Source organism: Gorilla gorilla, chromosome 15 (assembly GCF_029281585.2).
Source record: "Gorilla gorilla gorilla isolate KB3781 chromosome 15, NHGRI_mGorGor1-v2.1_pri, whole genome shotgun sequence".
Taxonomy (NCBI): Eukaryota; Metazoa; Chordata; class Mammalia; order Primates; family Hominidae; genus Gorilla; species Gorilla gorilla.
The window spans coordinates 27,014,915-27,037,542 of record NC_073239.2 but is presented as its reverse complement, the minus strand read 5'-3'; the positions used below and the strand labels follow the sequence as shown (position 1 = coordinate 27,037,542).

At 36.4% G+C, this 22,628-nt stretch overlaps 1 protein-coding gene across 7 annotated transcripts in view; it reads right to left on the bottom strand.

The window, feature by feature from the left end:
* The window catches only part of PRKD1 (protein kinase D1), a 355,373-nt gene that overhangs the window by 30,409 nt on the left and 302,336 nt on the right, over nucleotides 1-22,628 (bottom strand). For all 7 annotated transcript variants that reach the window (XM_055361356.2, XM_031002017.3, XM_031002018.3 and 4 more), the window contains 3 exons: nucleotides 21,927-21,979; nucleotides 19,369-19,441; nucleotides 17,044-17,150 (listed from right to left, as the gene is read on the bottom strand). In XM_055361356.2, the coding sequence (XP_055217331.1) occupies nucleotides 17,044-17,150; nucleotides 19,369-19,441; nucleotides 21,927-21,979 (233 nt within the window). The remainder of the gene's footprint in view (nucleotides 1-17,043; nucleotides 17,151-19,368; nucleotides 19,442-21,926; nucleotides 21,980-22,628) is intronic.

Sequence of the window (22,628 nt, the reverse complement as noted above, 5' to 3'; positions counted from 1 at the left end):
TCATTATTTAATGGAACAAAATACTTGGAATTGTGCCTGGCACATAGTATGGGTTAGTTATTACTACTGGGTAAATTTTATGGCATTTAAAAATGATTTGGGCCCAATGTCCCCCTTTAGTTTGATAACTGAAAGTTTACAGTAAGCCACAGAGAAGAAAACTTCCCTTAGCCTTTCACCCAACAGAGGCTCTATCAGATTAAGTATGAACTGCCACAGACTTGCACCTTCTAGTTAGTCAATCCCCGTCTTTCCCCTTACTGTGTGTGTGTGTTCTTAAACAACAAATGTATTATCTCACAGTTCTGTAGGTCAGAAGTCTGGTGAGCTCAGCTGTTTTCTCTGGTCTGGGTTTCATAGACAGAAATCAAGTTGTTGGCAAGCTGCTCTCTTATCTGGAGGCTCTGAGGGAGAACCGCTTCCAAGCTCACTCAGGTTGTTGACAGAATCCAGTTATTTGGGCTGCAGGGGTGAGGTCCCCGTTTCCTTGCTGGCTGTGAGCCAAGCATCTCTCTCAGCTCCTTGAAGCTGCCTGAATTCCTCATGATGTTGCTCCCCACATCTAACCAGCTACTGCGTGTGGAGTCCTTCTCACACTTTGAATCTTTGTGACTACTTCATCTCTTCTGCCTCCAGCGGGAGAAGGTACTGTGCTTTTAGGGGCTCATGTCATTAGATTGAGCACACCTGAATAATCAAAACGACTTTTCCTATTTTAAGGTCTGCAACTTTAATTATACCTGTAAAGTTCCTTTTGCCACCTAAGGTAACATATTTACTGGTGTCAGAGATTAGGGTGCAGACATCTTTAACAGGGCGGGGGTGTGTTGGGAGGCATTCTGCCTACCACACCATACAAAGACTCCACTGTTTGGTCTGCCTAACACATTCCTCAATACTAGGGCAGGAATATGAAGTCTTTGTCCTTTGAAACTGAGGGAAAGAGTTCACAAACAACTGTAATAAGATTTATTTATTAGTTATATTATTTATAAATGAACATATTCAAATATACTCAAAAGTAAAGTGAACGCTATAAAGACATCCATGTATCTGCCAATCTGGATGCATCTACTTTTTCACACCTTGCTTTTTTTCTTTTGATGTATCTTCAAATGGAAGACAGTATCTTTATTTGTGAAGATGTATAGGGCTTCATATTTTATTGGAAATTGTAATCATTTCAAATAATACAAATTAAAGAACAAAAGGATACCAATAAAAAAAGAATACTCATACTTTATCCTTATTTAGTGAATGAAAAATAAACTTTTAGATATTAAAATCTTGCCCATCTTACATATTACCATTATAGTTCATTAATATTTTATATTAACATAAAAGTCTTTTATTTTATTCTTATGCTGATATATAAGGGAAAGATGAATGAAAGGGAATGGGAAAGGTGGGCTTCTTTTTCTCAGAGAATTTAAAAAATGAAGCCCAAATTATACATTTTTCTCAAGGATGCTTACTTTTCTCCCCTTTTTCTTGTTGCCAACCCTAAGGTATTTTCAGGATACTATATAACTTACTTATGAAGATGTTTTACTATAATAACATAATTATTTCCCATCATGGGGTACCTTGCTGTGTTTTCAGACCTCAGTGATGACAGAGGTGCTTCTACTCTAAGGTCAATTAAGGGAAAGGCTGTGTGTTGTATCACATGAAAGTTCTCCCGGTCTAAAGTGAGAACAGAGATCATTTGGTTATTGCCTATGAACATGTCCCCATTTCATCTTCAGTTGGCAAAAAGTTTGCAATTAAAACAGGCTCATTCTTCATTAATCATCTTTTGGGGGTACCATGTTTTGAAAATTTTCATCTACAATATTTTAGAAATTCACATTGATATTAACTTAGAACAAATTATGTTAATATGTACTGTCAGAGGAATAAATGCAAATGACATGACTTCAACAAGACCAAATAGAACAATCTACCCTCTTGTGAACAGGTGTCACTGGTTGACCGTTATATCAGCGAGGTCATGATCAAATGTAACTCACTGGACTCCGAGGATTCAGAAATTCTCAGATCATTCCTATTAAGAAATGTTTGCTCATACCATCCATTGGAACTAGAGTTTAATTATACTTTTGTTGTGCCACTAATTAGCAGAGATTTATCCTGGTTTAATATAGTTCAAAATTTTGTAGAAACAACAGTAAGGTGAAGCATCTCCATTAACTGCTAATGACAACAGATATATTGTGCCCTCATATCAAGAAAGGAAGTCAACTTTGAGGTGGCTAGCTTATAATGCACAATGTATGATTACAAGTTTTTCATCATAAATGAGTTGTAGTCTTGTGCATTCTATTAAGTAAAATTGGCCCCAAGTGTTGGGGAGAGGTGAGGATCAATTCAATGTTTGCATAGCAAAAGAAATCACTGGAGGACTAATCTATTTGTGTGTGTGTGCGTGCACACACACACACACACACACACACATATATATATTTTAATTTTTTTGAGACAGAGTCTTGCTCTGTCAGCCAGGCTGGAGTCTAGTGTTGTGATCTCCGCTCATTGCAACCCCTACCACCCAGGCTCAAGGAATTCTTTCACTTCAGCCTCCCAAGTAGCTGGGACTACAGGCGAGCACCACCACGCCCAGCTATTTCTTTCTTTTTTTTTTTTTTTTTTTTTGTACTTTTAGTAGAGACAGGGTTTCACTATGTTACCCAGGCTGGTCTCGAACTCCTGGCCTCAAGTGATCTGTCTGCCTCAGCCTCCCAAAGTGCTGAAATTACAGGCATAAGCCACCATGCCCGGCCAAAAACCAGGTATATTCAAAAACCTATCCACACACCTCGCAGTCATTCTTCATTTCATACATTCTAGAAATGATTCAATCTAGATTTAGATCCAGGATTGCTGCAGACACATGACAAATATAATGAGTCCTCTCTTTTCCCTATAAAAGGAGAAGTAGCTAAATGTAGAGGGGTGAGAGGAGTATGCAGAAAGCAACACTTATAAATACTCTCTCATCATCTTTCATTTTTTTCTAGTCTTTTTTGACTTTTCCACATAGAAATAGTATAAAAATATTTGACATTTTCTACCCATCATAGGGCATCCTTCAGAAAAGATGAATGGAAAATTTTAAAAACAAAACCTATCAAGAAAATGAGAAAAAAAGCCACAGACTGGGAGAAAATATTTGCAAAAGACACAAATGTCTTTGTGACATAGAACTATTATCTAAAATCTACAAAGAACTACTAAAACACAAGAAAACAAACAGCCAGATTAAAAAAATGGGCCAAAAACCTTAACAGAGCCCCTCACCAAAGAAGCTATACAGATGGAAAATAAGTACATGAAAAATTGCTCAATATCAGGTGTCATCAGGGAAATGCAAAATAAAATACCAGTAAGATACCATTACACACCTATTAGAATTGCCAATATCTGGAACTCCGACAAGGCCAAATGCTGGCAAGGATGTGGAGTAACAAGAACTTTAATTCATTGCTGGTGGGAATATAAAATGGTACAGCAACTTTGGGAGACAATTTAGTAGTTTCCTACAAAACCAAACATATACTTAATATACTATCATACTTCTGGGTATTTACCCAAAGAAGTTTAAAACTTACGTTCACACAGAAACCTGCAGAGATACTTATAACAGCTTTATTCATAATTGCCAAAACTTGCAAGCAACCAAGATGTCTTTCAGTAGGTGAATGAACAAACTGTGGTACATCCAGGGAATATTATTTAGTGCTAAAAAGAACTGAACTCTCGAATCATGAAAAAACTTGGGGGAAACTTAAATGTACATTACTAAGTGAAAGAAAGCAACCTGAAAAGGCCACATACTATGTGAGCTATGTGACATTCTGGAAAAGACAAAAAGAGAAAACTATGCTGACAACAGAAAGATCAGTGGCTGACAGGGATAGTTGAACATGTGAAGCACAGAGGATTTTTAAGGCAAGGAAAATACTCTGTATGATACTATATGATGGATACATGTAATTACACATTTGTCCAAACCCATGGAATATTCAACATCAAGAGTAAACCATGATGTAAACTATGGACTTCAGGTAATTATGATGTGTTAAGGTGGGTTCATCCACTCTAACAAATGTACCACTGTGGTGGGGGATATTCATAGTGGGGGAAGGTACACATGTGTAGGGGCAAGGTGTATATGGGAAATCACTGTATCTTCTTCTTAATTTTGCTGTGACATTAAAATTGCTCTAAAAATAAAGTCTTTTAAAAATATTTTTTTAAATAAAACAAACAATAAAACCTCAACGAAATCTAGATGCTCTAAGCCCATCACCTGGGCTCATACACTGGGGAATCATTGGCATTAATGCTTGTATATGTTTGAATTCGATACTGTAATTTTAGGGGGTGGGGGGAGTGAGAACTCAAGAAAGACTCACATAGCAGGGATCCTGTATGCATGCATCCCAGTACCCACCTTCTAACTCCCAACCAAGGTTAAAAGAGTATAATGTTGGAGAACCAGCAAAAAAAGGCCACAAAAACAGAAAATTAATGACTAACCCATACATTTCTAAAAAATCAGTGTTACAGACATTCTGTTCTTCAAGTATGACCCCCTTCCCTTCACACCATTATTGGGTTTGTGTTTAGGAGAAAGAGAATATTAAAAGTGTGAATTATTACCAAAAAAAAATACTGGAATCTACATGAAGCTGTTTAATTGTTTATAGAAATTGAAAAATGGAGCAAATATCTGGATTCTTCTTCTACTTGGCATCAAATGTCTGGAAATGAAGACATATGGAAAACTTTTTATTTCCTGTTAATCTACCTGGCTGGAAACAGTAACACAAAAATCCAATCTAGGCTTGGCATTAGATTTTAAGTGTAATTTTTGACAAATCCTATTACTGTAGTACAGCTTCTATATTTAGATGTCAGCACACCAAAAAGCATAACATTCCATGATATGCTAAATAATGTGTGCAGACACATAATCCTTCAGATGTATTATATACCAGATAATGGTAACTAAAGTGAGCATGTAGGGTCTACCGGACAAGGTCAGATGACAGAATATCATGTGCAAAAAGTCAAATGGTAATACCTTACATCTGTATGAGGTTCTGTGGCAAAATGAGTTTAACTAACATATTCTTAAAATTAAACAAGTTTTCAATTATGGGATTTCTCAGAATTGTTAATAAGTAAAAGGCTATGTTTACTTCTAAGACGTGAGTGACCTGGATACAGTACATACACAACATTTTCCAAATTTTCTTGATGAAAAAATGTGTTTTCGCCTCTTCTGTGAAGGGGTTCAAAAGACTAGCGTTCTTTGAAAAATATGCTGGGAAATAATGATTTTTAAAATGCTTTATATAGGAGTTAATTTAGTCCCCAAAACACTCCTATGAAGGAAATAGACCAAGTCAGCATGATTTCTAATGCACAGTTAAGGAAACCAGGGTGGAAAGAGATTTACTAAAAAATGGAAAATTTTTACTTGAAACCTAGCCTTTTGACACTAACTTTTTACGATGATTTAACTTCTGACAGAATATCTATTTGGAAAATTTTCTAAATTAATTTTCTTTTTCTTATAATAGATAGTTGTTTTCCCTATTTTAGACATATATACATAACCTATACACTTTATTTTGGAACATGCAAAAGACAGTACGATTTCCTTAGAGCTCCAAAACATGTCTTGCCTATAGAAATAGTTTCATAAAAATTCATGTAGGGCGGGCACGGTGGCTCATGCCTGTAAACCCAGCACTTTGGGAGGCCTAGGCGGGTGGATCACGAGGTCAGGAGATCGAGACCATCCTGGCTAACAAGGTGAAACCCTGTCTCTACTAAAAATACAAAAAATTAGCCGGGCTTGCTGGTGGGTGCCTGTAGTCCCAGCTACTCGGGAGGCTGAGGCAGGAGAATGGCGTGAACTCGGGAGGCGGAGCTTGCAGTGAGCCGAGATTGCACCACTGCACTCCAGCCTGGGTGACAGAGCGAGACTCCGTCTCAAAAAAAAAAAAAATTCTTCATGTAATATAATGCAAGGAAAGAAATATTTGAAGAAATATAGTACATATTAGATGAAACAACAAAAATATAAGCCAACATCTCAATACACACTGAAAGAGAAAGCACCCACATTTTGCACGTTTTCCTCTAGAGAAATAAGTGACTTCTTTGTGATTTAAAAAGAAGTCTCCAGTTTCCAAAAATTTTCATTTTCCTGTGCACACTTAGCAACATTATTCTCTGGTTTTCTGTCATAATTATCTCTTCTCTACTTACTCCTGATCATCCAGAAGATATATATTTAATCTTGTTCCATGAAGACAAGTTACTATGTCTTTTAAACAAAAAAAAATGATGGTAAGAAATGCTTTATTCTCTTATTGCCATGCCCTGCAAATCTGTATCCTCTGGTTTCTTCAGTTGTGGCTACATATTTCATTCAACAAATATTTACTGAGTGCCTTCCAGGGGCCAGGCATTATGCTAAGGCATGTTCAGCCCCACTCCACTTAAAAATTTTTCCTGCCTTTAAACTTTCTTCTGTGTAACACATAAACCCAAAATGCTGATCTGATCATAGCAATTTCTTTTTGAAAACTTTTCAATAATTCATCACTGCCCAGGCACAGTAAAATCCAACTGACTTGGTAACATATCAAAGGTTCTCCATGAACTCACAGTAAGCCCATTTCCTGGTCTTATTGCAGGCTTTGTCCCACTAAAGCAGTCTCCAATCTAAGGAAGGCATACTCTTGGAGAGCAAAAAGATTTTTTATGAGATATGTGAGCACAGAGATGGTTTTAAGAAAATCTATTTTGTTTACATTTGTATCCCTACTATGTGGAACATGCTGGGCATTCAATAATTATACTTTGAATGAATGAATGCATGAATGAATCCTAACAGTCCACACATACTCTTCTAACACAGATCTGTCTAAGAATATCCTGTGGTCTGAAAATTTTCCATCCCCAAGTTTGCTTTCATGATGATTTTTCTCCAATTTTCTAAAAGGAAGGCATGGATGTCATACATTCCAAATATTACTAGGGTGCTTTGCCATGGGGAGAAAAATACTTTCTTCCATGGGGAGAACAATAATGGGAAAATTTGAAATACTGTGTTGGTATGAAGTGAATGACCCCAATGAATTGGAAATCAATTCTTTTGCAACTTACTTTCTAATTCGGGCTTTCAACAATAATAAAGAAGGATTTAATGGATTTATAAACAGAGGGAGAATAAAAATGAACTACTGAAGATAAATATAAATCACTGAGGTTTTTCTTTTTGCTTACAACTCAGCTCCTACATTTTAAAAAAAGGAATAAAATTATTTCTGAACCCTGTCTCACTTGAGTAATAAGTAAAATTCACTCATCAATTTATGAACTAAATTTAAGTCAATTTCATTAAATAATGTATTTCCAGTAATATTTTAATTTTTATGTTATACAAGCATAAAGATTTACAGAATATTTATCTTACTGAATAATATCTATATAGTTATATAAGTAATAAGTGACAATAGTTATAATAATACATTAGTCATGGAGAATATTTTAGACATTTAAAATGTTGCCATCAAGAAATTTAAAAATATACACATATATATATTTTTTTTGAGACAGAGTCTCACTTTGTCACCCAGGCTGGAGTCCACTGGCACGATCTCGGCTCATTGCAACCTCTGCCTCCAAGGTTCTCGTGCTTCAACCTCCTGTGTAGCTGGGACTACAGGCATGCAGCACCATGCCCAGCTAATTTTTTTTTTTTTTTTTGTATTTTTAGTAGAGACAGGGTTTCGCCATGTTGCCCAGGCTGGTCTTGAACTCCTGAGCTCAGGCAGTCTGCCCGCCTCGGCCTCCCAAAGTGCTTGGATTACAGGCCCGAGCCACTATACCCAGCCAATATACACATATTTTTATTGCAAAGAATTATGAAAGGTAGAGCAAGAAAAGACTTTAAAGTATAAAAACACATTACATTGAAATATAATTCTGTAGGGAAAGTGGAATAGTCTCAAGGAAAACAAGGAATGTTGCAAAATGTACTGTTGTTAAAGAAAAGCCTATTCATGTATTTAAAAGAATAGTTAATAAAGGGTATCAAATGTCTATAATATTTATATTCTAATGGGTACATTTAAAGGAGTGATATGACAGCTTTATTGTCAAATACCAATATTTTCCATCCACTGGAAAAATTAAAACAATTTTTGACAAAATAGTGCTAGATACCAACTTAAAAATACACAAGGAGGTACAAAGTTTCAGAATTCCTTTTGAGTTCAAATGAAGAAAAATGTTTGAAGATCACTCTTTTAAAATAATCCAAAGTTTGCTGCTCAGCTTTTAAAAACTGTTCATGTTGCTGAGGTGGTTGCTCGGCCTAATGGCCCTTTCCACCGTTTCTCTGGCTATGAAAAGCTTATGAATCTTCCCAGGTTTTGCCAATGCCGGGCTTCTCTTCGAAGCTCTCCCTGATTCCAATGCTCTGGAATCTGTGGTAATCCATGACTTCCTCCACTGTGCTTCCACAGCGATTCTGACTTCTAACTACTTGTATCTGACTGCCCAAATAGAGTATGAACATCTTAAAGGGTTTTATTCATGTTTATATGGCCCAAAGGCTCAGCAAATCACTTTGTATAAAGGAATGAAGGGCTTCACAGGTACTGTTGAATGACTTAATATTTTCATTAATTGAAGGAAGAGTTCTTGCCTAAGAAATTGAAAGAATGATAGCAAAATACACAAAGGGAAAGAGTATCTTGTGGGGAAAAACATTAGGGTTACGTGTTTGGCTTTAGGCTGATTGGTTTCGGGTGGGGGCAGTACAGCAAAGTGGAGATGTCCTAAGGATGGAAATGTGAGACTGAAGTGCCTGTGGAAGGCTGGACTTCAAGAGCTGTATTAAGCAATGGCCTAAGAGATGACAGGTGACTCTCTCAAAATGGATGACCTCGCTCTGGAAATGAGCTTCAAATGTGCGTAAATCCTTTAGATAAATGGAGGGAAAAGTTTAGGAAGATAGAGGAGCTAGCAAGGAAGGAAAAATTGGATCTTGTAAGTACAGGGATGAAGTGAGAAGAGAGATTTAAAAAGGAAAACGTGAGCCTTAGAAATCAAGAGTATGGCCAAAAAAAAAAAAAAGCCATGTATTGCCATGTATTTTCTTTAAGAAAGGTATAGAAACCAATGACAAGAGGGGAATTTATAAACAAGAAATGAAAGAGGAGCAGAGCACAAATTTGAAGTGTGGGAGAGATTTGACTATAGCTATGAGACGCAGCCTAGATAAATCAAGACCACATTTTGTTGTTATCGTTTATGGTTTTTTTTTTTTCCAAGAGACAGGGTCTCACTCTGTTGCACAGGCTGGAGTGCAGTTGTGTGATCATAGCTCACTGCAGCCTTGAATTCCCAGGCTCAAGTGATCCTCCTGCCTCAGCCACCCAAGTAGCTGAGACTACAGGTGCACACTACCAACCGACTTAATTTTTTATTAAACAATACAGATTTATTACCTTACAGTCTGGGGATTAGAAAACAAACACGGATCTTACTGGACTAAAAGCAAAGGGTTGGCAGGGCTGTGTGGCTTTCTGGAGGTTCTAGAGGGGGATCTGTTTTCTTCCCTTGAATTTGAGTACCAAAAATGCTAATGTGAATATTTCACACCTTTTTAAAATATTTTCTTTTAGGTTCAGAGATACATGTTACATAGGGTTTGTTATATGGTTGAATTGAGTGTTGTAGGGGTTTGGTATACACTTGGTTTCATTATCCAGATAATAAGCATTAGTACTCAACAGGTAGTTTTTCAAACCTCGCCCTCTTCCCATACTCCTCCCTCAAGTAGGACCTAGTATCTATTGTTCCCTTCTTTGTGTCCACATGTACTCACTGTTTAGTTCCCACTTTTAAGTGAGAACATGCAGTGTTTTGTTTCCTGTTCCTGTGTTAGTTTGCCTAGGAAAATGGCCTCCAGCTCTATCCATGTTGCTGCAAAGACATGATTTCCCTTTTTTATGGCTGTATAGTATTCCATGGTCTTTATGTACCACATGTTCTTTATCCAGTCTACCATTTTTCACCATTTAGGTTGATTCTGTATCTTTCCTATTGTGAGTTGTGAGTTACCTCTAGGCTTGTCTCTAACTTCTAGCCTCAACTGATCCTTCCACTTTGAGAGGGATTATAGGTGTGAGCTGGGATTATAGGTGTGAGCTACTGTGCCCAGCCATTGTTCTGTTTTTAAATGAAGACAGACTTGGATGAGAAGAGAATATAAACCAGAAAAGTAGAGGTAATTTTATGAGATAAATACAGGAGAATAATTTATGACTCATAAAATTCATTTTTTCTATATTCTGTATTCTATATTCAGTGCTTTTAAAATTCCAAAATGCTTTCATTTATTATAAATAGGAGCTCTAGTATTGTTCTAGTATTGATAAACGAAAGTTGCAATACAAGAAAAGGAGAAAAATATTAATGAATCGATTAGAATTATATGTACACATATTTTTCTTAACCTTTATATGCACTGTGATATTCTAAAGTTAGAAAATAAAAATTAGTTTTGGCTGAACAAGTCTGTTGATTTAAATTATAAAATACATTAAATATATCATACTAGTGTTATTTGCTTTAGATTTTAACCTTATAACTGGCTTGGTGCAGTGTCTCATGCCTGTAATCCCAGCATTTGGGGAGGCTGAGGTGGGAGGATGACTTAAGTTCAGAAGTTCAAGGCCAGTCTGGGTAATAGAGAGAGGCTCCATCTCTACAAAAAATAAAAAAAAGTTAGCCAAGCTTGGTGGGGCATGCCTGTAGTTCCAGCTAATCAAGAGGCTGAGGTGGGAGGATTGCTTGAACCTGGGTCAAGGCTGCAGCGAGCTGTGATTATGCCACTGCATTCCAATGAGGTAACAGAGTAAGACCCTTTCTCCCAAAAAGCAAAAAAGCTTTTAGGTGCTCGAAGATATATTTGCATGTCCTTATGAAGGTCAGTTTTCTGTGATAGCCTTAATAATCACAAAACATCCTTTTATTTTTATCTTGACATGAATAACAGAAAATTCAAAAACAATATACATGGGATGATGGAAATTTTATGAAATAAGCTTAATATCTACATTCATTTTTTTTTTTTTCTGAGATGAGTCTCACTCTGTCATCCAGGCTGGAGTGCAGTGGTATGATCTCTCCTCACTGCAACCTCTGCCTCCTGGAGGGTTCAAGTGACTCTCCTGCCTCAGCTTCCTAAGTAGCTGGGACTACAGGTGTGCACCACCACACCCGGCTAATTTTTGTATTTTTAGTAGACATGGGGTTTCACCGTGTTGGCCAGGCTGGTCTCTAACTCCTGATCTCAGGTGATCTGGCTGCCTCAGCCACACAACGTTCTGGGATTCCAGGCATGAGCCAGCACACCTGGCCAATATCTACATTAACTAACACCCGTCTGAAACATAATAATAATGAAGTATTTACAGATAATGAAAATAGAGCTATTCCAAATGCTATGAGATATAAATGATATGCCATTAGACTTAGACTTGCCTTAACTTCCATTATTAAAAAATATCTAAAGAGCTTAGTGTTTTGATGATTAAATCAGATCTTGGAAAGCCTCCACCTAAGTTATATAGAGAAAATGAAATGGAAAAAAAAAAAAAGGAGAGCTGTATCTTTTCTCACATTCCCTATTTACACAACTTTGAAGTCTTCTATAAGCTCAGGTGCTTTTCCCCAAGAACAGAAACAAATCAAAATTTGATCTGAGGACCTAGCAGAGCTGACTGAGGAGGATTTTGCCCCATTGGCATTTCAACCCACATGGTCCCCTCTGGAGAATGAGGAGGAGGAACGGGGACGGCAAAACTTGTTAGGCCCTACTAGGGCACCAGCCTCTATAAGCTAGAGGACCACAAAGTAGAAGATACCAAATGCTTCTGGATATTGCTTTTATATGCAGAGGAATAGAATTTTATTTCTCAAGATTAGTAAAAGAAAATCTTCCTCTCCATTCAATTGACTTCAATCACGGTACTTTTTTTTTTTTTTTTTAACAGATGAGAGTTAGTGAGTTGCAAGCCAACCCCCACTGCCATCCCCATTACTATTTTGTCTCTTCAGGTTCAAGATGGTGAGCTCTAGTTTTAATAATAAATATAAAATGACACAATGAGGGTTTTTGCAGAGCAAACATACATAATCCTTTTTAACTAACTAACCAGCCTTTTGCTACCTGGTTGGATACTATGGATGTCACCTTATATGATAAGATGGTGTTTCTGTACAACTTTAATTAATTCAACAAAAATTTATTTAGCAGCTAATATATGCCAGGAACAATTTCTGGCAGTGGGGATACATTAGTAAACAAATCACTGTTAACTGTCCCCCTGAAGTGTGCATTCTAGTGGTAGAGCCAAGGTTGAGAGTGGTGAGAGGAACTTGCAACAAATATAATAAATACAATTCTACAGTAGGTTAGAAAGTGATAACTGCTACAGAAAACAAAACAGATCAGGGTAAGAGAAGTATGGAGAAGGGGGTTTGGACTGCAATTTTAAATAGGGTGTTAGAGTAGTGCTCATGTATCTGTAGAGAGTGATATTTGAGCAAGTACTCAAAGTAGGTGAGCTTAACTTCACTGTCTCAGGATACTGAATTACTATTTTTCCTGAGAGACTAATATATCTGACAATGGTAAAAAGGACTTCAAAAGGGTTTCTTTCAGCCCGCATCACCAAGTCAATCCTAAGCCAAAAGAACAAAGCTGGAGGCATCACGCTACCTGACTTCAAACTATACTACAAGGCTACAGTAACCAAAACAGCATGGTACTGGTACCAAAACAGAGATATAGATCAATGGAACAGAACAGAGCCCTCAGAAATAATGCCGCATATCTACAACTATCTGATCTTTGACAAACCTGAGAAAAACAAGCAATGGGGAAAGGATTCCCTATTTAATAAATGGTGCTGGGAAAACTGGCTAGCCATATGTAGAAAGCTGAAACTGGATCCCTTCTTTACACCTTATACAAAAATTAATTCAAGATGGATTAAAGACTTAAATATTAGACCTAAAACCATAAAAACCCTAGAAGAAAACCTAGGCAATACCATTCAGGACATAGGCATGGGCAAGGACTTCATATCTAAAACACCAAAAAGCAATGGCAACAAAAGCCAAAATTGACAAATGGGATATAGTTAAACTCAAGAGCTTCTGCACAGCAAAAGAAACTACCATCAGAGTGAACAGGCAACCTACAAAATGGGAGAAAATTTTCACAACCTATTCATCTGACAAAGGGCTAATATCCAGAATCTACAATGAACTCAAAACAAATTTACAAGAAAAAAACAAACAACCCCATCAAAAAGTGGGCGAAGGACATGAACAGACACTTCTCAAAAGAAGACATTTATGCAGCCAAAAAACACATGAAAAAATGCTCATCATCACTGGCCATCAGAGAAATGCAAATCAAAACCACAATGAGATACCATCTCACACCAGTTAGAATGGCAATCATTAAAAAGTCAGGAAACAACAGCTGCTGGAGAGGATGTGGAGAAATAGGAACACTTTCACACTGTTGGTGGGACTGTAAACTAGTTCAACCACTGTGGAAGTCAGTGTGGCGATTCCTCAGGGATCTAGAACTAGAAATACCATTTGACCCAGCCATCCCATTACTGGGTGTATACCCAAAGGACTATAAATCATGCTGCCATAAAGACACATGCACATGTATGCTTGTTGCGGCACTATTCACAATAGCAAAGACTTGGAACCAACCCAAATGTCCAACAATGATAGACTGGATTAAGAAAATGTGGCACATATACACCACAGCCATACTATGACTAGAATACTATGCAGCCATAAAAAATGATGAATTCATGTCCTTTGTAGGGACATGGATGAAATTGGAAATCATCATTCTCAGCAAACTATCGCAAGGACAAAAAACCAAACACTGCATGCTCTCACTCATAGGTGGGAATTGAACAATGAGAACACATGGACACAGGAAGGGGAACATCACACTCTGGGGACTGTTGTGGGATGGGGGGAGGGGGGAGGGATAGCATTAGGAGATATACCTAATGCTAAATGACGAGTTAATGGGTGCAGCACACCAGCATGGCACATGTATACATATGTAACTAACCTGCACATTATGCACATGTACCCTAAAACTTAAAGTATAATAATAATAATAATAATAATAACAAAAAGGGTTTCTTTCTCTCTCTCCCTCTCTTTCTCTCTCTCTCTTTCTCTCTTTATTTCTTTCCCTCTCTTTCTTCCTTTCCTTTCCTTTCTTTTCCTTCTTTTTTGGTTCATTTTCATTTGGGGGACATGATTAGTTTCCTATTCTTGATGAACATATTTGAAAATAATTGGCAGTTTTATAATAAAGTATGAACTACTGAACCTATTATCTGTATATGATTAAACCAAGCCTAGACATGACCCATTGTACAGGTTATGTGACTGAAAATTCGGTACATAAATATGTTGCAAATATCCAACTCAGCATAACTGAGCATAGCTGAGTGATATAAAGACCCACGACAGCAAAGAGCTGTGTGCCTTTGTCTGTGCTGTATCTACTGAACCTAGAACAGTGTTTGGCTCATAATATGTACTCAGTAAATACTAGTTTGATGAATGAGGCAAAGAATGATTAGGGGCAGTGGGATTGAGTATAAGTAATGGAGATGTTTGAGATTTCAGGCTATCAGAGATGTCTGACCTTTTCATATGGTCCAGGAGCAGAACTGGACTTTCAACCTAACCAAATTCTTTAGAAAACCTTATTATGATGAAGGATTTTCCAAATGTATATTTATTGCATCTGAGTTGTCTGCATCTAATATTTTAGAGCCGTGGTCCCCAACCTTTTTGGCAACAGGGACAGGTTTAGTGGAAGACAGTTTTTCCATGGGAGCATGGAGGGGGCGGGCATTTAATTCTCATAAGGAGTGCACAACCAGAAGATCCTTCTCTTGTGCAGTTCACAATAGGGTTTGCACTCCTACGACAATCTAATGCTGCTGCTGTTCTCAAGGAGGCGGAACACAGAAGGTAATGCTTTCTGGCCCACCGCACACCTCCTGTTGTTCGGCCCAGTTCCTAACAGGCCACGTACAGGTACAGGTCCACGGCCTGGGGACTGGGGACCTCTGTTTTAGAAGAGGAATAGGGAGGTAGTTTATACTTCAGGTGTATTTTTCTCCCTTCCTTCCTTCTGTTTTTATTTATTTATTTTTTTAGGAGTCTCACTCTGTTGCCCAGGCTGGAGGGCAATAGCATGATCTTGGCTCACTGCAACCTCGCCTCCCAGGTTCAAGTGATTCTCCTACCTCAGCCTCCAGAGTAGCCGGGACTACAGGCACCTGCCACCACACCTGGCTAATTTTTGTATTTTTAGTAGAGATGGGGTTTCACCATGATGGCCAGGCTGCTCTCAAACTCCTGACCTCAGGTGATCCGCCCTCCTCAGCCTACCAAAATGCTAGGATTACAGGCGTGAGCCATCGCGGCTGGCCTTATTTTATTTTTCTACCTCTCGAGTCAGTAGCTGATACTGTGTTGACAGACTTGGGGAAAGCCAATGAAAAGGCCTAGACACAGAAAATTAGAACCCCAACATCTAGTCAGTTTTCTGCAATTTTAGTAAAATATAGAAAGATGTAACCATGTTAACCATGAAGCTCTTCTCCAATCCTATAATGAAGAATAAATATCTCCTGTACGCATGCTAACTCTGGATTCCTTCCCTGCAAAAGTATCTTCCTTCAGGAGACCACAGTGCGTGGAGACTGGAAGTGCAAGGGCCAGGTTAGGAAAGATGTCATTTACTAGAGTTTCAGATGTCATCTGCACCTCAATGTTGCCAGTTGTTTGTAACTGATTAGCAGATACTAAGACATGAATCCATTAATTAGTATCTTCACATCCATGGTTGTTTTCTTCCCCACGTAAGCAGAGAGCATTGTGAGTCCTCTGTGCTACGTTAGTTGTCCAGAGACACAAAAACATCATCTTTAGAAATTGAGTCCCAGAAAAGTCTATTTTATTTTTCTATGTATAGCAAGCAATATTTGTGGCTGTCTGTGCACATGAGCTCCTTTAGGACAGAAATCATATCTTTTTCAGGTTTTTATCATATGAAACTCAATAAATGGCAGTTAAATGAAACTATAAATGAAGAAATAAAATGTTCTGTTTTGCGAAAAAAATTGTCCGTTAAAACTGGGAATTAAAAATTATGACATGCTTGCATGAGAAGTAAAAAATTATGGCAGGTATATAAAAATAGGAATTTATCAATGCTCTCAACTGAGTAGACTAAATAGCCATGATGACTACATTTAGCAAACAACTGCTCTATTTCCCTTTGGTCTGCAAAAAAATTTTAATGGTTAGAAAAATTACCTTTATCACATAATACATTTTATTATCAAATTCTGGTTTGAAAAAGGGACTGTTATTAATAAGAGAAGTTAAGTGACAATGCTCGATGTCAAATGAAAGGCTTACAGTGAGAGACAAAGAGGACATTAATAAAATCAACATGATCTGCTTCTCAGACATAGCTCACTCCCGTGACTGATATGCTGACAGTTACATACCCAATTCATGTTATTACCACAGCATAAAGAAGGCATGTTTATGAAGGCAAGGTCATTTGTAATATAAAATAAAATGGTCTCAGCATGTCCACTATGAGCAAATGCTGAAATATTACCCATTTAATGAATATTAATTATATATTAAAACCTACAATTAAATACATAAAAAAGAACAACTGCTGCCTAGACTCAGGAAAGATACTATTCAGGCAAGTTCTGATACTTGATCTGCCATTTCAATTATTTTAAAGTGTTCCAAAATATTTATGCCACAGGTTTTTAGAGAAAATTTATTTGCTTTGCAGAAGTAAAGGATGAGGGATTTTTATACCCTTCCCCCAAATGAGAACCAAAGAAGTACCTGTAGAATTGCAACCTCATTACGAAGCTGGCTTTCTTGTTTTGTTGGAAATCGTAATTTGTCAATGATTTTAATAGCTACATCTCTTCCTGTTTTACGATGTTTTCCTTTAAAATGAAAAAGGGAAGCATTAGTATGTTATTAAATATCATCTATCTTAAAGAACACTAAAATTTGCAAGGACATTTAAAGAAATGATAAACATATTTCACTGAATAAATTAACATTTCTAAAGAGCACTGACTTACATATATATATAAAGATTTCATTATTCTAAATCAAATATGTGCTTTAAAAATAGCCATAATTCAGAACGCAAAAGAATTGGGGCATTAAAAGCTATACGTATCAACACCCTGTTTTTTTCACAAAATATATGTTTTAGAAACAGAATATTGAGTTACTTAATATAGAAAATATTTGTATCACCACCAAATTAACTCCCCTTTAGAAAGTATAATTTTAAAGTCCTGATAAGATAATGTATATTATAGGGGAAAGAATTAAAGTCTTGGCTCTGTCACTTATTAGCTGTGTGATCTTGAGCAAATCACTCACTCTTTCTGAATTCTAGGTTCCTCATCTACAATGAGGAGAAGATTGGATGAAAGGAGGCATGTAAAGTATACAAAATACCCTGGTAACTATGCACACTCAAAAATTGTTAGTTATCATCATCATCACCACATAATAGGCCCTTTATGTATATTACACCTCATTTAACTACTATAACAAACTTTTCAGGAATTCTACGGAGCACCCCCAAGTTCTTAACTTCTACACTACTATATTGCGGTAGGTACAAAAATGTAGCAGTGTTAATTGAATCTGAAAATAAGAAATGAAAATGAATCAGAAAATAGAAATGGAAAATGGATCTAATTACTCAAACTTTTTGGTAACATACAAACTAACTTGAAATTCCAGCCTTCCAACACTTGTAAATCTAGTGTTCACTCACTTTATATCCCACTCTCACTATTCCTTCTCTTTCCAGACTGCTTCCCTTCACTATCAAATCAGCTTGTGTTCATGTTCTCTACTTCCTTAACATCATTTCTTACTGTTTGATTGACTGCAGTCTCTATTTCAACTTAGCCATTTTCCTGCAAGTACTTTTTTCAAGGCCGTGACTTCTTTCATCTCTACTCCTCCGTCACTGTAGTACCTGACCTCTCTTCTGAGACTCTTCTCATCTACTTTACCCCATGTGTGTCTAATCTTAACGTTTCAGTCTTCCAGGTGGCAGCCTCCTCCTATTCCTGGTCTTCAGTGTTGGATGTTCCAAATTATCTGGCATCTGCTGGTCTCTCTACTCTCATTTGTCACCCTTGTCTCACCCCTATACGATGTGCATTATATATATTTACCATGATCTATCTACCATAATTTTTTTTTGCATGCAACTATTATACTGTAGAGCAGTAATCAAACATTTGGTCCCCCCTATTATACCGTTACGCATTAACAAACGGTACAATGGTTAGTGGCTCATGATAGGTTTCTCATCAAAGAAATCACTGGAGCATTTTATAAGACTCAACATTACGTTGTGAAATAGAGTAGAAGTTAATTACTTTTTAAATTAAAAAGTACAATATCATATGGTGAAAAATAAAATTGAATGGGACATTGTGATTATTTCAGAACACTAAACCTCACCATAAGAAATAATTTCTTATTGATAATATTAAGGAACTGAAAGTTATGAGGTCATTTTACAGGGCAGGTAAAGCATTAATATTAAATATTTTTTAAAGACTTGAAAAATACCCTTTAACTGGCTGGAATCTAAAATAGCAGAAGTTAGAATAATAAACTTACCAAAGAGCTTGACAATAAGAAAATAGGTAAATACTTGATATTTCACCTCAAAAATTAAAAAAAAATTCAAACCTTCAGGAAACAAATATATTGTTAAAGACACTGGGAAGTTAAATTTTGTTTTGTCTAATAACATGAATGGACTTCTGATCAAGTATGCCAAAAGAAAATGGAACTAATTTGTTTACAAATCACAACTTCCTTGTTTTCTCAATATTTTGCCTGATATTCCAAACTTCTTCAGTACTGTGTGTACAGTTTGCCTATATTAAAGAAAAAATGTTTTTCAGGAATACGAAACCTTCTCTTTCAAAACACACATATCCCAATTTTCCAAGTAGTAACTATCTCAAAAAAATTTTTTAAAGGCAGAACACAAAAAGATACACACACAGAAATATATACACATAGGTCTTCTATGTTTTTCCTGGAAATATTGCTTTTTAAAATATAACTAGCAAAAATTTTAAGTTCATAAAAATACTCAGTGAGATAACCTACCTCCGTAAACAATTCCAAACTGTCCAGAACCCAGTACTTCATCAGGAAAAATCTGATATACTGTGCTGATGTCCTAGAGGTACAAGCCCAATGAAAAAAAAACATGAAGCAGAACAAAACATTAGTCCTAAAAATTAATATAATTCTATTAAATATATTAAATATATTATAAACTAAGTATTTTTAAAATAAATTATAAATGCTAGATGAAATCTGAGATGACTGTAATATTCAAAGCACACTCTTTTTTTTTTTTTGAGATGGAGTCTCGCTCTGTTGCCCAGGCTGGAATGCAGTGGCGCAATCTTGGCTCACTGCAACCTCCACCTCCCAGGTTCAAGAGATTCTCCTGCCTCGCCTCCTGAGTAGCTGGGATTACAGGCACACGCCACCACGCCCAGCTAATTTTTGTATTTTTAGTAGAGACGGGGTTTCACCATGTTGGTCAGGCTGGTCTGGAACTTCTGACCGAGTGATCCACCTGCCTTGGCCTCCCAAGGTGCTGGGATTACAGGCATGAGCCACCACACCCGGCCTCAAAGCATACTCTTTAATTAATGTAATAACGTAATGTTATGAAAACTGTTCTGATCTTAAGTGGCAGAGGTCTTCTAACGTGCTAGCACATATGTTTCATTAGAAAGAAATATGACTAAAAACCATACAATGTGACTTACTATAAGTATTGAAAAAGATATTTGCCTGTGGAGATGGCTATTTGGAAATGTCATTAAATAATCACGGTTCCCAACCACATGTCTGTGTGAATCCTGATTCCAACCACTTCTCCCTGTATGGCTAGAATGAAAAGGTTGCTCCCTTATTAGTCACCCACATGCACAACCCAAAGTGACAGAAGAGGAGGCTGAATCACTGTGAGTGAGCTGGAGAGGCTGCAGAAGGATGGCAACCCATATGAAATTCTCATCTGTGAAGTAGCTAAACTCGTCCAATTTCATCACTTCGGGAGCTAACAAGTTCCAAAAGTCTAATTCTTTCTCTTTGAAATAATAAGTGCTGAATAAAGCATCTTTTAAATCTATGTTTTATTGTCTGTGATTTCATCCTGATGAAATCACCAGGTAATTCTTTTTTCCCTTATATATTCCTATTACATCCTATCAGATTTTCCAACTATCTTCTACCCTTATACTCTGACTTTATTTTTTTAAACTCCTTCTGCATGTTCTGCACATGTACCCCAGAAGTTAAAGTATAATAAAAAAGAAGTCCTTTAATATCAAATCCCACCCTCTCCATATCCTATAAACCCTTATCTTTTTCCTTTGTTCTTCCCCCTAGAAAATAACTACAAGTTGTCTCCATCCTGTGATTCTTCAAAGTCCCCACAGGATGAGTTCAAGGCTGTCTAGGGACAAGACAAGTAATATTAATACTATTCTATTATTCTGATTTCAAGCTACTTCATCTGTTAAGAGAAGTGTTCTTTAGGCTTTCTGATAACTCAATGGCCGATCCAAAATCTTCAGTGGACAACAGTGGCTGAATAGAGTGGAACAAATCTACAGCTATCAGGAATTTCCCAAGAGGCTTATAGAGTAACTTGTATTTCCTGAAATGTCTCTGGCTAAACAAAGGCAATAGGAATCTGCAGAAAAGGAATTTCTTTAGGAATTTATCTCATGATTGACAGCACAAGAATTTATCTAACCTTCACTGTGAAGTTTACCTAGTTCTCTCTAATTCATATTTGGCTGTTTACTTTATGCCACTTTAATGTAGTTTTCAAAAATATAGTAAGGATGAATAGAGTTTCATGAAGTTAATTTTCTTAAACAAATTTTTAGAAAGTGTAAGCTGTAAACTGCATTCTTTTGGCCATAGATACAGCAGGTAAAATAGACAAAGGGTCTGGGTCACAGGAAGAGGTAGAAAAGGCCTTATTACTTTTTGGCTACTTGCCATAGGGATAAATATAACAAATAAAGCAAACATTTGACAGACTGTAAAATATTTCATAATATGTCTGATCTACAATTTTCAAAAACTGAGCTGCAAGGATGGAGTTACGTGGCGCAGGTGACTAGGGTGCTAAAATGAGAACCCATAAGATTCGATTTATGCAACTTTCTTAAAGTCTCCTTGATGTGTACGAGTGACTATAAGAGCATTTGCAACTCCTTGTCATATTATGGCACTTCTAGGTAGCAACTAAGGAATGAGAACAATGGCATTTTTAAGCTACTCATGCAAATCGAGAAATTTACTTTATTTTGCTCATGTATTTATTTTACTGTGTAATATCAACCATTAAAATTCCAGTACCAAGGGCAAATATGTGAGAAATCAGGCATCACATTATAATTGCCTAGCTGAGAAAAACAGATATTTGGCTCTACATTACAGAATTGATTATAGAAAAATTACTAATCTATATAATTTAATATTTCTAAAATATCACAGAAAAAATATCCAAATTCTATTTTGCTTTCCAAAATTTACTAAAAAATTAAAATGAATTAAAAAAACTATTTTATGATGCTTTTATTTTCCAGTAATCACATTAGCAAGTTTTATATTAGTAGGTACATACTTACCACATTTTCTTGAATCTGGCAATTTGATACTGAAATACTCACAGAGATATCTCCTGGAAATGCATGTAAAACAATATGCACACAAAAAGTCAGTAAGAGATGTAATAGCAAAACAAGTAAGTACATGCTTACAAATCATCCTGCAAAAGTGGTTTTAACTAAATCATAGCAATTAGGTTTTTCTAAGAAAATGTCATTAGAATATTTATTTCCTTTCAAAATTACATATTCAACATACTTGTTTTTGAAAAATAATATTTCGTCAATTTAGGGTTTGGAGTCAGAAGGACTTGGATTCAAATACTGGCTTTTCTACTTCACAGCTTTGGTACAAGCTTAGACAACTTAATCTCGCTCGAGAGACACTGATTTCTTAAGTCGTAAAACAGGCAAATCGTTAAAGTCTACCTGTTGGAATTTGATTAGGCATTAAAATAGAGGTCTCATGTAAAGTGCTTAGCACTAAAATAGGCATATATATTCTATTAATATGTATTTTCATTGTAGAGATAAATTAAAAAATTATGACAGATCAATGGATAACACTATAATGTAAAAAAACCAGAGGTTAATTCATAGGTTTCATTATGAGTAACTATTATGAAATTTAAAAATAAATGACTTTTTTATAGAAATATTCCTCTAAAATGTCTTCTTTAAAATTCATCCTCAATACTGAATCTAGGTTGCATTTTAGCAAAT